Source organism: Lissotriton vulgaris, chromosome 1_1, assembly GCF_964263255.1.
Source record: "Lissotriton vulgaris chromosome 1_1, aLisVul1.2, whole genome shotgun sequence".
Lineage (NCBI taxonomy): Eukaryota > Metazoa > Chordata > Amphibia > Caudata > Salamandridae > Lissotriton > Lissotriton vulgaris.
Genome location: NC_141685.1, coordinates 111,916,784 through 111,930,341, shown reverse-complemented (window position 1 = coordinate 111,930,341; position 13,558 = coordinate 111,916,784). Strand labels below are relative to the sequence as shown.

General features: G+C 40.2%; 1 protein-coding gene across 1 annotated transcript; it reads right to left on the bottom strand.

The window, feature by feature from the left end:
* Positions 1-9,644: 9,644 nt before the first annotated feature.
* Positions 9,645-11,180, bottom strand: LOC147737651 (uncharacterized). Its single transcript, XM_086935042.1, has one exon. The coding sequence runs from the start codon at positions 11,178-11,180 to the stop codon at positions 10,053-10,055; it is 1,128 nt and encodes a 375-aa protein (XP_086791168.1). The 3' UTR covers positions 9,645-10,052.
* Between the last annotated feature and the right edge of the window lie 2,378 nt (positions 11,181-13,558).

The following is a 13,558-nucleotide window of genomic DNA, read 5'->3' as shown; positions in this document are numbered from 1 at the left end:
GGAGGGAAGCCAATAGCGGATCTTTTGAAGATATATGAAGCCAAATATATTTCAAAGGTTATACATGCGAGTGAGATATGGGGCCACATTGGGGTAGGGGCAGTGCAAAGTGCTGAAAACTCTTTCCTGCGATGGGCCTTTTCTGTCCCACAAAGCACCCCATTTTATGTCGTGCACGGAGAGTTGGGGATGCCTTTCCTCTCAGATGTACTGGCTTTCCGTCCCCTGGCATTGCGGCTTAGTATTTGGGCTAATTAAGAAAATACACTTAGCAAAGATGTCCTATGGGAATGCCTTTCACTTGCCCTTGTCTCAAGCCTCTGATGGCTCCAGTATATAAGAGTTGGCCTCTCCAGGGTAGGTAGGAACTATTTGCTAACCCTGAGAGCATATGTAAGAGGGACCTTGCTCTGGTCAAAGAGTGTTTTTTAAGAATGAGCTGCTGTGATAGAGAGGGAAATGAGCTGTGTAAGCCTAGTGTGCGTAAGTACATTGTGGTAAAAACTGTACCAACCAATGAACCTTATCTTCTAGGGATTAAAAGCATCCATGATTGTTTTCTATTGACCCAGTTTCGGCTCAACCTCTTCCATTACCTCTTGGCACACCCTTGCGGCTCCCACAGAGGCCTTGTACCTCATTCCCTGTGGCTGCAAAGGTGAGTCTCCTCAGGACATGATGCACTTTTTTAATGTTTTGTAGTTTTTATGCTGTCCCTAGAAAGTTATTTATTATTCCCATTCTCAAAAAAGAGGGTTTTAGGATGGTGAGACCAGCTCTTATCTTTTAACAACTGCTCTCTAATGACACTGTTTTTGCATACGCTTAACTTTTTACGGGTTGCTGTTAGACTCCGGTCAAGCTGTACTGTAATTCATGAATTTTTATCTTGTGCTCTGATTAACTTAGACATATTATATTTGTCAATCTGTAACTTGGAAGATGTTTTTCTTTTATAAAACCGAATAAAGTTTGTTGATAATAATCACTAGGGGATTCATTTACAGGGTAGCATGGTATCACTCACAATAACTCCAGGAGTCACAGTCCACACAATTTACATGCTTTGTTCCCCTACTTCCAACCTTACATGTACCCCTAATCACCTGCCCAAACCTCACCCTGCCTATACAATAAAAATGCTGCAGTTGTAAATACATACAATACATATCAACAACCATTTATTGTGTTTAAAACATTTTATTGAATAATAAAACCTAATAAACATAAGCTGATTATTAAAGCAAAACAAAACATCAGTTGCCATAAACCTAAGAGACAAAAGTAGTACATAAAAAACAACATACTGTAACACAGCAAAGTTATGTAGAACACAATTCCTAATTTCGGGCAATCTTTAAAGTTCAACAATAGAAACGTTCATAAAGAACATGAAAGGAAACAAAGAAGGTGGGATACAGTGATTTCATTAATGTAATGCTTCCTACATATAGAAAAACAAATACTAATTATTTTCCTTAAGCAATAAAGTCCTTACATTAAAAAACTAAGAGAAATATATTGAACAATGAACATTTCATATGTAATTAGAATTCAATTGAAATATTCTAACCTCCTCCGCATTATTTGACTCCCTGAATGCTTTCTGGAAAGGAACCACCTCATGGGGCTCAAAATCACATCTTTTCCAACAATAGGATTCAAATGATAAACTTGCATTTCAATTCAATTTATTGATTTAGGCATTTTGGAGATCAACAATTTTAAATATACACAAAATCCATACACTTTTGTAAAATTGTCACCTAAACTTGAATTCAATCAAATTTTTGATTAACACTTCCCATTCCAGAAAGCATTACAAGACCACTTTTTGTTCTCTTCCCAATTAGTGATAATGTTTTGATTGGCAACAACAATAAATATGTTTAGAATTTTACCTCCGAAAGCAAACACATGCCATTTCTGAATCTTGGTGCACAATAAAATGTAGGCACAGAAGGGCATCTTTTGGGGTAGCATTCATTTGGTTTGACAAGGCTTGAAACTAGAATTCCTGAACTTTGGACATTTAAACGTCATATTTTAAAAGAGTTCAAATAGACCCAGCACGAGCTCCGCGGAAAATAGAAGATGAGTGAATTGTACTTAGAGAAAATGTGTTGATAAGTAATCTATTGATGGAACATACAGTGGTAAGGCAATGCTTGTGGATCTAATATATTCAGATTTTAACTCCACAGTTTGTTCAATAATTGACTAAGCATAATACTTGAAGGTCCATCTCTCAGATCAGTTCTATTACAGTTGTATTTGCAATAATACTAAAAGAGATCAATGATAAATAGATTTTAAAAGTCATGGGTGGAATTGGTCCTTGGTCTTAATCTAGATTATTGTCTGCAATAGAAACCAGTACAAACAGATCAAATCTAAAAGCATTGAATATGTTTATTATAGTGGTTTAGGGTAAACCAAGAAGACACACATTGTTCCTGAAACTCAGAAAATGTATCTAAAGATTATGATTACATCCTATTTTATGTCCAGAGACTGCTTTAGCTGCTTTCCTGTTTAAGTGACAACATTTGCAAATATATTTAATAAAACATTAAAGCTGGATGTCAGTAATTCTGTCTTTAATTATTGTGTAAGAGTTATGTGTGATGGTTATTATTTGAGCTGAAGCAACACTAACACTAAATAGGTACATGCACCGGTTATCATTGAACTAACATTATTAGAAAACTTAATTTGAGGGAATTGAGAAAAATGAGCAATAACCACTGGTTCATTAATGCACACGGTTACAATTCAGAATTTGGAAGGGGAATGTTAATAGTTTTCATTCTGAACATTTAATACAACGTTAAGGTATATATTGAGCTTTGAAACTATATTTGGGCTGAAAAACAGTAACAAGAGTTAGTAACCCAAGGGGACATTTGTGAATCTGAAAGTAAAATGGGGTGCATTAAAAAATCTCTTCATTTAAAAGCAATCACAGACAAAGTAGTGTGCTGACTCTACAAGTAACCACTTTTTACCAAATGGATTATTAGTACATGAACCTCAATATTTCCTATATTGCTGCAATGTAGTCTAATATTTTTGTAATGTTGTGTAAATATTTGTTCCTGTTATTTCCCATTTCAATATTGTCAAGAAATGTACCTATTCTTTTCGTCAAACATATTGAAATATCTTTATCACAATTTTTGGGGCGTTCTAAAAAGTGTTTTTCACTCTAACTTGAAGCTTCCTAAGAAAAATACTGATGCGCAGTCCTGGTTTCTCCTAGATCATTTAGCTTTCTCACTAAAACCAAGCACAATATTGATTTGAGAGCGGTGGTTATTGTAGTCATACGCACTGGGGTTAGTTTAGAAAAGACCAATATAGAACTTCCTTAATCTTTAGAAATAATACTTGCAAAAGTTTATGTTCAATAATTTCAGATAATTTACTGATAAAGATATCAGATAAAGATCCCCTAATTTCTTATACCTTGTGGTATCACAAATCTGCTAGAATTAACAGGCTTCTCTTCTAGATAAATCCAGGTATGAGAAGTTATTAAATGCGATTATCAACTTTCTGTTATTTTAACACATATTATCAGTGTACAGAGTAATTTCCCTACATAGATCACAACATTTCATGCAATGGTCTGTGCTTGAACGTAGAGTGAAGGGGTAAAAATGTATTCCTACCACAATCAAGAAACCCTTGGGTCTCTGAGGATTACTGTTGCAAATGAAGAGATAGGTAAGATGCAATATCCCTTTAAAAGGACGATTTCCCTCACCCACCATAGTTGGCATGCTTCCTTATTGGGAATCTCCTTGCACCATGAAACAACCCCCTCACTGAGAGGATGGAGTTCAGGCATATTTTGTTATACAGAAAGGTATACTAAATACCACAATAATGAGCTCAGGGTAGTGTGGGCAGCAGAGTGAAAGTTAAAACTTGCTAAAGGGTATGTGGTTTCCATTATTTGTACGCACCTGGGCCAGGATTAACAACAGGACACTGTGGGAGAAATATATATGCACTGTTAGAGTCAATAATCTTCTAATCATTCGACCACTGTCCCTGCTGTGAGGATCTGCAAGCGCTCCTAGACCTTCGGGTGATTTATGTGCTATATAAATGCATTTACAATTACAATTACAATAAGAGGTCAACATGTTTCAGCCTATTCCCTCCAAAGAGGTGTTTGTGGCATTCTTCAGGACTTAATCAAAAGTTCTGCTGCTCAATGTACTCAATCAATAACAAGCCTTGTCATAGTCAATAGGTCATGCCTTTGGGACCTTATAAGTGGCCATGCAGATCCAATTAACAATGTGAAATAATTTCTATAAAAAAGAAAAGAAGACTATAAACTAAGCTAGACGTGACTTTATAACTGGTTAATCGAACGTTTCTGGAGGTTTAGTATATATAAACAACTCCTTTTTTCTATGGTGTGTCATATAAAATTGATGCTCTAAATTTTGGTAAGAGTACACAATGTCAAAAAGTTCAATACTGCTTTTATATCAATTTACTTTTGAAAGCTTGAAGTGAAAGACAATTCTAAGTGGCATTTGCTTATGAGTAGGCGCTAATAACTATTTCCGGATGACAATGTAATTAGCATTTTTTGTATAAGATGTGTTAAAAGTATGGGTAGGGAAAATGGCTATTTTGGCCAAAGGCTCCCTATTATATATGCATGCTAGTTTTAATTTGTAAACACAATCACAATATTGTATGTGCTACACTGTAATGTTAGATGAATCTGTTTTACCCTTCTGATAAGCAAGGGTTGACAATGAACTGTTTTTTCGTCCCTGGTTTTAAATGGATTCAGGTTGGAACAGACGAGGCGTTGGTTGACTTAGCCTGAGAAAATGATTGTTTCCCGCATGCTGCTTTCATGCAACTTAAATCCCTTCAGTGGAAGAGGCGGCTGCATGCCTGCATATATGGCCAGATCAGTACTTGGCTGTTTCGGTTCTCTAGTGGGGCTAGAATAGAAGCTGTTAAGGGCAGGGGCTTAGCTTCCCATTGGTGCAGCAGGTGCAGTGGCACCAGGTCCCAGATGCCTTAAAGGCCCACTGAACCCTGGTAACTGCTGTTTTCCACAGTCCAAACAGGGGGCAGGGGTCACATTTCCTTTCTTGCCTTGGGGCCTAAGGCACACTGGCTAGGACACTGGTTAAGGAAGCAGTGGGGAAGAAGTGGCGAGACAGGTGGATTATCTAAACAGCTCGACAATGACTTCATGCCTGGGTATTAAAGTATTCATTACAATTAAAGACTTAAGCAGGAATAGATATCATAATATAGGAAGGCCTATGTACAAATGCAGCTCGATTAGCGGCTGCCTTTAACTTCTCACTTATCACCTCTCCTAATTTACAGTTTTATATTAGATGCAGACATAAATCGTGACCTATGAATATGTTTATCTATCTTTAGGCTCAAATGACCCAACTTTTCCATATGCAAGTATCAGACAGGTCGGAAACGCCTAATGGCTTTGAACTTGATAAAGCCACATTAATCACTGGTCTTGAAATGCAAATGGCAGCATTAGGCACACAGAGGTGTATTCTATGTAATCTCATTATGTTCAGGGTACGGGAGAGTATTTAGGGCATAAAACACTTTGACAAAAACATTTCTGCCACCATAGAAATTCAATCTTCCTTGTCCTACCCTAGTATACAAGTAGTACCACATTCTTTGTATACCTGAATTAAATAGGCACACAAAATAGTACCATATTTAAAGGCCCAGTTCAGAATTACATGGAAGGTGCACTGTCCCAGACTACACAATGGTGCAGTTTTCAGTGGGTGCTATCATCCCACACAGGGGGAGCACACCAGATTATGCTGGAAAAAACATGTGGTGCCCCAACGTAGGCGCAGTTGTAAACCACCAGTCTGCTTACATAGTAAAGCATCTGGCAGCTATTAAGTGAGGTGGCACGTTTCCCCTGCAGGTGGTTGGGGTCTGTCACCATCCTGTCAGGTGGGGGTATACAATCAGTGCGCCTCCTGACTGCTTGTTTGCCTTTTTGCCCGTGTCAATAATACAGTGGAGTCCTTGGACGAGTCGTCAATTTGTATTCATGAAAGACACTTGTGTTTCTCGGATGTGTAATCCCCAGATGATGCCTGAACCGTTCCCCAGTGGGCTATTTGTATATCGTATTGAATTGTATGTTCTTATGAGGACTGTTAATAATAATAAAAAAGATTTAGTGAGTGTTTATTGCCCTCTATGTCACTCTACTTCTAAGCACCTAATACAGCTTGTACAGTGCTTACTGTCAACTGCTCACTTACTTGCTTACTATGCTTAATATAAATAGTGCACAATTTAGGCGTTTGTGTCTGCCTACAACGTGGACATGATACAAATAGCAGTACCTACAAGGTGGATGGTACAATTCAAAAAGAGTCTAAGATACTCCAGCACAGATGACTTTGCATCAAAATTACGGGGCATCAGTCTTGATGGCAAGCCAACTTGAAACTTATCAGTATTGTATACATTATTATCAGAGACTATACTTGCCTCTTGGATACAACTTTACAACTGAATTTTATTAATTTGTGTACAGTTGTGTGTATACAATAAAACAACCTCCCCACCATAATTGATCTGTCTATTCATCTTGTTGGGATCTGGAGTAGCATGCTACTCGCCGAAAAGCACTTCAACACTTCATCAGGGGTAGAAGGCGCTATATAAATGCAAAACCTTCCCTCTTCTATCCCCCCACAATCTTTTTTAACCCAATTAACAGACCAACATGTCCAGCTCTCAAATTAATTTTATATTTCCCTATACTAATTCATCACTAACCATTTCTGGATCCTAGAGTAGTGTGCTACTCGTCAAAAAAGTGCTTCAAAGTTCGTATGGGGTAGTAAGTGTTATGTAAATCTAAATACATTACAATTACTGTTTACATCGGGCTGCACTAACACGTGGATAGAAGTAGAGTGGGGATTAGAGTTTATCTGCCCAGAACAATGCATACTACAGAAAGTGTGTGAACAGTCTATATGTTGTGCACCTGGCAGAGAAAAACACAGCAGAGGTGGGAAGAAGGTAGGTAATCTGATGGTCAGACCTATGTGGAAAGAGGCAATCACTTTGGGCAGAAAAGAGGGCTTACACGGAGGACTACTTTGTTTGGATGGACAGCAAGAAAGGGAGGTCTGGAGGATAAGCCTGAAGCTCACTCATCCTGCAAGCAGAGGTGATGGCAAGTAAAAAACTAGTTTTCTAAGGAGGCGAAGAGGACAATTATGTAGGCGCTCAAAGGGAGCACACATAAGATAAGTGAGGTCAACTCCCACTAGAGTATTACGAAAGGAGAAGGAGGAAAGAGATGAGTAATGCACTTCAGAAATCTGTTAACAATAGGATCGAAGGCCATGCTCAAGAGCTCGGGGTACCAGACTTGGGACTGATCGCGTTTGATCTTCTTCAGCAATCTTGGCAGAAGTGGTACAGGAGGCCGCAACTCCACTCGCAACGAAAAGGGTCGCCGAGCGAGAGCCGCTTTGGAAACTCTAACACGCAGAACTGCTGACATTGAGCGTTCTCTTCGGTGGTGAATAGATCTAACCAAGGCTCTCCCCACTACTGAAAGAGACCTAGCACGACCTTCGAGTGAAGATGCCATTTGTGATCCATCATGCACTGGCGGCTGAGTTTGTCCGTCCTTGCGTTCAGTGAACCTGTTAAGTGTTGAACTACCAGAGATATGCCCTGATGTTCCAGCCATGTCCAAAGGCGAACAGCCTCTTGACATACGGTCCACGACCCCACCCTGCCCTGTTTGTTGCAGTACCACATGGCGGTGGTGTTGTCCGTGAACACCTGCAACACTCTTCCTTTGACAGAAAGAAGGAATGCCTTCAGTGCAAGATGAATCGCCCGGAGCTCCAGAGGATTGATGTGGTGCCTGGACTCCGCCAGAGACCAGAGGTCTTTGATCTCCACCATTCCCATATGGCTGCCCCAACCCAGGAGTGACGCATCCGTCACTACTGTGAACTCAGGTTGGAGAAGGTAGAGGGATCTGCTGTTGACCCAATCCTAGTTCGTGAACCACCACTGCAACTGACTTGCAGTCCCCTCCGTAATCTGAATGTCATCGGAAATATTCCCCTGGTGCTGCGCCCACTGAAACTTCAGGTCCCAATGCAGAGCACGTATATGCCATCTGGCATGATGCACCAGCAGGATGCAGGAGGCCATGAGGCCCAGCAGTCTCAGGGTCATTCTCACCGAACACCGGGATGGAGGCTGAAACATCGGTATCATAGCCCCAATATACTGGACTTGCAGCTAGGGAGGATAGACCCAAAACTGTGTTGTGTCCAGAACGGCTCAGATGAAAAGGAGCTTATCGGATGGAATCAGGTGCAACTTCAGCACGTTAACTGAGAACCCCAGCAAATGCAGGAAGTCCGTCGTAGTCTGGAGGTGGGAGCCTTCTACAGCCAGTCGTCGAGATAGGGGAAGACTGGAACCCCTGATCTGCGCAGATGAGCTGCGACCACCGCCATCACTTTCGTGAACACCCGGGGGAGGGGGTGGCTGGTAAGGTCAAAGGGAAGCGTGGTAAACTGAAAATGCGGGTGGCCTACCGTGAACCATAGGTAATGCCGGTGGGCAGGCAAGACGGGGATGTGAAAGTAAGTGTCCTGCAAGTCCAACGCTACCATCAAATCTCCAGGGTCGAAGGCAGATAAGACCTGAGCCAAGATTAACAACTTGATGTCCCTGAGAACTAAGCTAGGATGCAGGCCTTTGTCCTTCTTGGGTACCAAGAAGTAGTGGGAGTAGCAACCCCGACCTACTTCTGGCACAGGGACGCGTTTGACAAAGAGATCCATAACTTCCTGGAAGAGAAGGGCCAAATGATCCTCCGACATGGGATGAAATCACCACAAACTGCATGACCCTTACGCACTCCGCTGCTTGCGGAACTCCGGGTAGACCGCCAGAGTTTTTATGTCACTTTGCGGAGTTCCTCACTGAGGAACTCCGCATAGGCTTAATCTTATCATGAAAAAATAGATATCAGTCATATGTTGAGAAACAAGGGTGAGTAGAAACCTTTTGGGTGGAGTAAAATTTAAGACATTATTATGGTGATTTTTTGGGCAATTAGTTGATTTTTGCAAGCACTAACACTTCTCTGTGTAAAGTAAAGACCTTGAGAGTTTTGTAACTTTCAGATACTCAAATTGTGGATTCTGTTGCAATGAAAAATATTTCCAGGCCTGAAATTTCTTTGGAGGTTGCAGGCGGGCAGCCCAAGTTATCCTGCAAGAGTTTCTTGATGAATTCTATTGCAACTACAATATGTGCTCTCTCGTGTAAAGTCAGGTTGTTAGAAGCTTTTCTGCAACTCAAGATACGCCTTACTTTTCACCTGGTGTGGATGCATTTCTCATGTTTAGTGATATCTCCTTTCTGAGTATAACGTTTCTGGCTTTCCCCTCCTGTATATGGCTTTAGTCCAGTGTGAATTCTCTCATGTGAAATGACATTGTATTCAAGACTAAACCGTATCTGACATTCAGAACACACATAAGGCTTTTTTCCCCCGTGTGAGTTCGCTCATGTCAAGTGAGAAGTAATTTGTACCCAAAACATTGCTTGCATTTCAAGCACTCATAAGGTTTTTCCCCAGAGTGAGATCGCTCATAAAGCATAACACTGTCTTTCAGATTCAACCTTTTATGGCATAAGGATTTTCTCTAGTGTGGAGTTTCTCATGGTGAAATAGCGTTTTTATCTGCAGCTTTTCTGACATTCAGAGCACTCATAAGGTTTTTCATCAGTATGGAGTCGCTTATGGTTAGTGAGGCTGTGCCTATCAAATAGGAATTTCTAGCATTCACAGAAATTGGTAATGTTTTTCCCCTGTGTGCGTCTGCTCATGTAGAGTGAGATTGAGTTTAAAATGTATGCTTTTCTGGCATTCGGAGAACTGATTATTTTGATGGTGTGTTTTCTTATGGCGCTTGTAACCATCTCTACCTCTGAATCTTTTCTGACATTTAGATCACTGATAAATTTTTTTCTCGAGTGTGGATTTTCACATGATCAGTGAGAGTAGATTTTTGTATGAAACATTTTTGGCATTCGGAGCACTGATAAGGTTTTTCCCCAGTGTGGATTCTTATATGCTTAGTGAGACTGTCTTTTACACTGAAACATATCTGGCATTCGGAGCACTGATAAGGTTTTTCCCCAGTGTGGATTTTTATATGCTTAGTGAGATTGCTTTTTTGACTGAAACATTTGTGGCATTCAGAGCACTGATAAGGTTTTTCCCCAGTGTGGATTCTTATATGCTGAGTGAGATCCCTTTTTTGCCTGACACATACCTGGCATTCAGAGCACCGATAAGGTTTTTCCCCAGTGTGGATTTTTATATGCTCAGTGAGATTGCTTTTTTGACGGAAACATTTGTGGCATTCAGAGCACTGATAAGGTTTTTCCCCAGTGTGGGTTCTTATATGCTGAGCGAGACTGCTTTTTTCACTGAAACATTTGTCGCATTCAGTGCACTGATAACGTTTTACCCAAGTGTGGGTCCTTGAATGTTTAGTGAGTCTTTTTTTGTCACTGAAACATTTCTGGCATTCAGAGCATTGATAAGGTTTTTCCCCAGTGTGGAATCTCACATGTGCAGTTAGAAGTGATTTAAGTTTGAAATCTTTTGGGCATTCGGAGCACTGATAAGGTTTTTCCCCAGTGTGGGTTCTTATATGCAACGTGAGATGTCTTTTTTCATTGAAACATTTCTGGCATTCAGAGCACTGATAAGGTTTTTCCCCAGTGTGGAATCTCACATGTGCAGTTAGAAGTGATTTAAGTTTGAAATGTTTTGGGCATTCAGAGCACTGATAATGTTTTCCCACAGAGTGGGTTAATGCATGTTGATATAGACTCGCTTTGACTCTAAAGCTTTTCTGGCATTCAGAGCACTGAAAAGGTTTTTCCCCAGTGTGGATTCTCATATGCTCAGTGAGATAAGATTTATGCCTGAAACTTTTTTGGCATACTTTGCACGGAGAGTGTTTTCCCCCAGTGTGGATTCTCATATGTTCAGTGAGATAAGATTTACGCCTGAAACTTTTTTGGCATACTTTGCACTGAGAGTGGTTTTCCCCTGTGTGCATTCTGTCAAATTCTGTGAGATAAGATTTATGGCTGTATCTTTTTGGGCACAGGTAACTTTTTTCCCTAACTTCGGTTATTTAGCCTCGATTTTAGAGTCGGGTTTGTTTAGATAATGTTCAGCACTTATCTCTAAAAGAAATTGTGTGTAATCTTCTCAACACTTGAATTGAGCAAAAAACGTCGGGAAGCAGTCCTGTAACACCTGTTGAAATCTTTCTAACAGATAATAGTCTTTAGGTAATAGCCTCTCCGGCAGCAACTTAATTTGTGACTGAAGTTTTTCTCAAATCTATTTCTATAGGTTCTTAGCAATGCAGTAGTAAGGTTTTAGTCTGATATTTAATGATTAAACTGATAAGTACCTTTTTGCACTGGTGTAATGGCAGTAACTGAGGGCGTTAGAACGTGCAGAGTACTATTGTGGATCATTAGTCGGAGAACATCAGTTCCTTCTACCCTTTCTATGTTTGGGGTAAGTTTAAGGTTTGTAGTTCTGAGGATGAGGATTTATTTACATTAGATATAGCGCAACAGTGCTCCTTTAATCCATTTTTATATTTAACAGTTTTACATATCACTCCTGCACAACAGATAATGTTGAGGCGATTTACATAGAACTACAGAACAGTACACAATAAAAAGGAAACAATCTGAGATGGTCATTAACACAATAAAGTGGTGAATTTTTAAGGTTTTCGCAAGAAAGAGCAGAGCAGGTGAAGGTGTTTTATATCCCGAGGCAGATAGTCTCAAACTTGCGTAACTGGTTAAAAACGGTTGTTGAACAAAGGTGATTTTCCAATCTTTTGGTTGTTAACGTGTCAGCTTCGGAGTCTTCTTTCAGCGTCTTTTCTTTGATGGTATCCAGAAGAAACCTTTAGTTGTAACTTTCTTTTATGTAGTGTGTGCTTCCTCTCTAGAATTACATGATGCTTTAGATGAACGTTATTCTGTCATGCTGAGGCAATTTGTCTTTCTGATAATATTTCAGATGAGGATGCTGAAGCGGTCTTTCTACATTATTTCTGATGCTGTGTGCACAGATATGGCTTTGCTCTGGGTTAATGAAATGCAAAATTAAAGACTTCACTTACAGGTATAGTACTTTCCTCGCCACACTTAGATTTTTGGAAATTGTTTAAACGTAGAATGCTGGATGTCCTTCAGTTTTTCAAAATAATCCTTCTTATGGCACTGACATTCAGTTGCTTAGTGCTAAATCTTGCTTTCTTCGTCCGTAATTTCAATCACCTATAGTATTAAAATTAAATAGTTAATGTACATTTCCAAAAATATAATTTACAAGCCAAATCAATGCAGAATTTTGAATATGCTGAGCTGTTTTTCAGACAGAGCAGAGTGCAGAATGGTAGCATGAGAGTACTTGGATGTAGGAGTGAGGTTTTGTAGAATGTTCAACATTTTATTAAGTTCACAAAGGATACATGTACCCTATGGAGTTGCAACATAGAATCCCAAAGGCAGATTTGAAAGTCATATGGACTGGCACCAAACAGATATTAAAAAACTATATACTATTAATTAATTTGTAATGCAGATTTCTGGGAAGGGAATGACTCCTCCACGGACAACAGGCGTTTTCCCCTGCCCTGAGTTACCACCTACTTGTATCTGGTTTCCTGATTTTTGAGTTTTGGCCTCTGCCTCAAGCAAATCTATTGTGTGCTGTGAGGACTATGCCTAAACCAGGGGTCTCCAACCTTTTGCGTAGTCAGAGCTACTTCTGGCCAGTGAAAATCGTTGTGAGCTACTGAACCCAAAGCAACTCGCGCATTTTTCCGAGAGACCCCCGCACGCCCAGTTTCATTGACTTTAAGCCTAATTTCATCAGAGCCCATACTGTGCATTTCTGCGCTCCGTTTCACTTGTTTTTTGTGCCTTTCTGCCCTCTGTTTCACTAGTTTTCCCCTTGTTTTTTGTGGTTTCTGCTCTCTGTTTCACTTGTTTTCCCCTTGTTTTTTGTGCCCTTCTGCCCTCTGTTTCACTCGTTTTTTGTGCCCTTCTGCCCTGTTTCACTCGTTTTTTGTGCCCTTCTGCCCTCTGTTCCCTCGTTTTTTGTGGCTTTCTGCTCTCTGTTTCACTTGTTTTTTTTGGCCTTCTGCTCTCTGTTTCACTTGTTTTCCCCTTGTTTTTTGTGCCCTTCTGCCCTCTGTTTCACTCGTTTTCCCCTTGTTTTTGTGCCCTTCTGCCCTCTGTTTCCCTTGTTTTTTGTGCCTTTCTGCCCTATGTTCCACCCGTTTTCCCCTTGTTTTTGTGGCCTTCTGCCCTCTGTTTCACTCGTTTCCCCCTTGTTTTTTGTGCCCTTCTGCCCTGTTTCCCTTGTTTTTTGTGGCCTTCTGCTCTCTGTTTCACTTGT

Coding starts and splice junctions, on each gene's coding strand:
- LOC147737651 (XM_086935042.1), bottom strand. CDS start 11,180: ATGCACACAGGGGAAAACCACTCTCAGTGCAAAGTATGCCAAAAAAGT.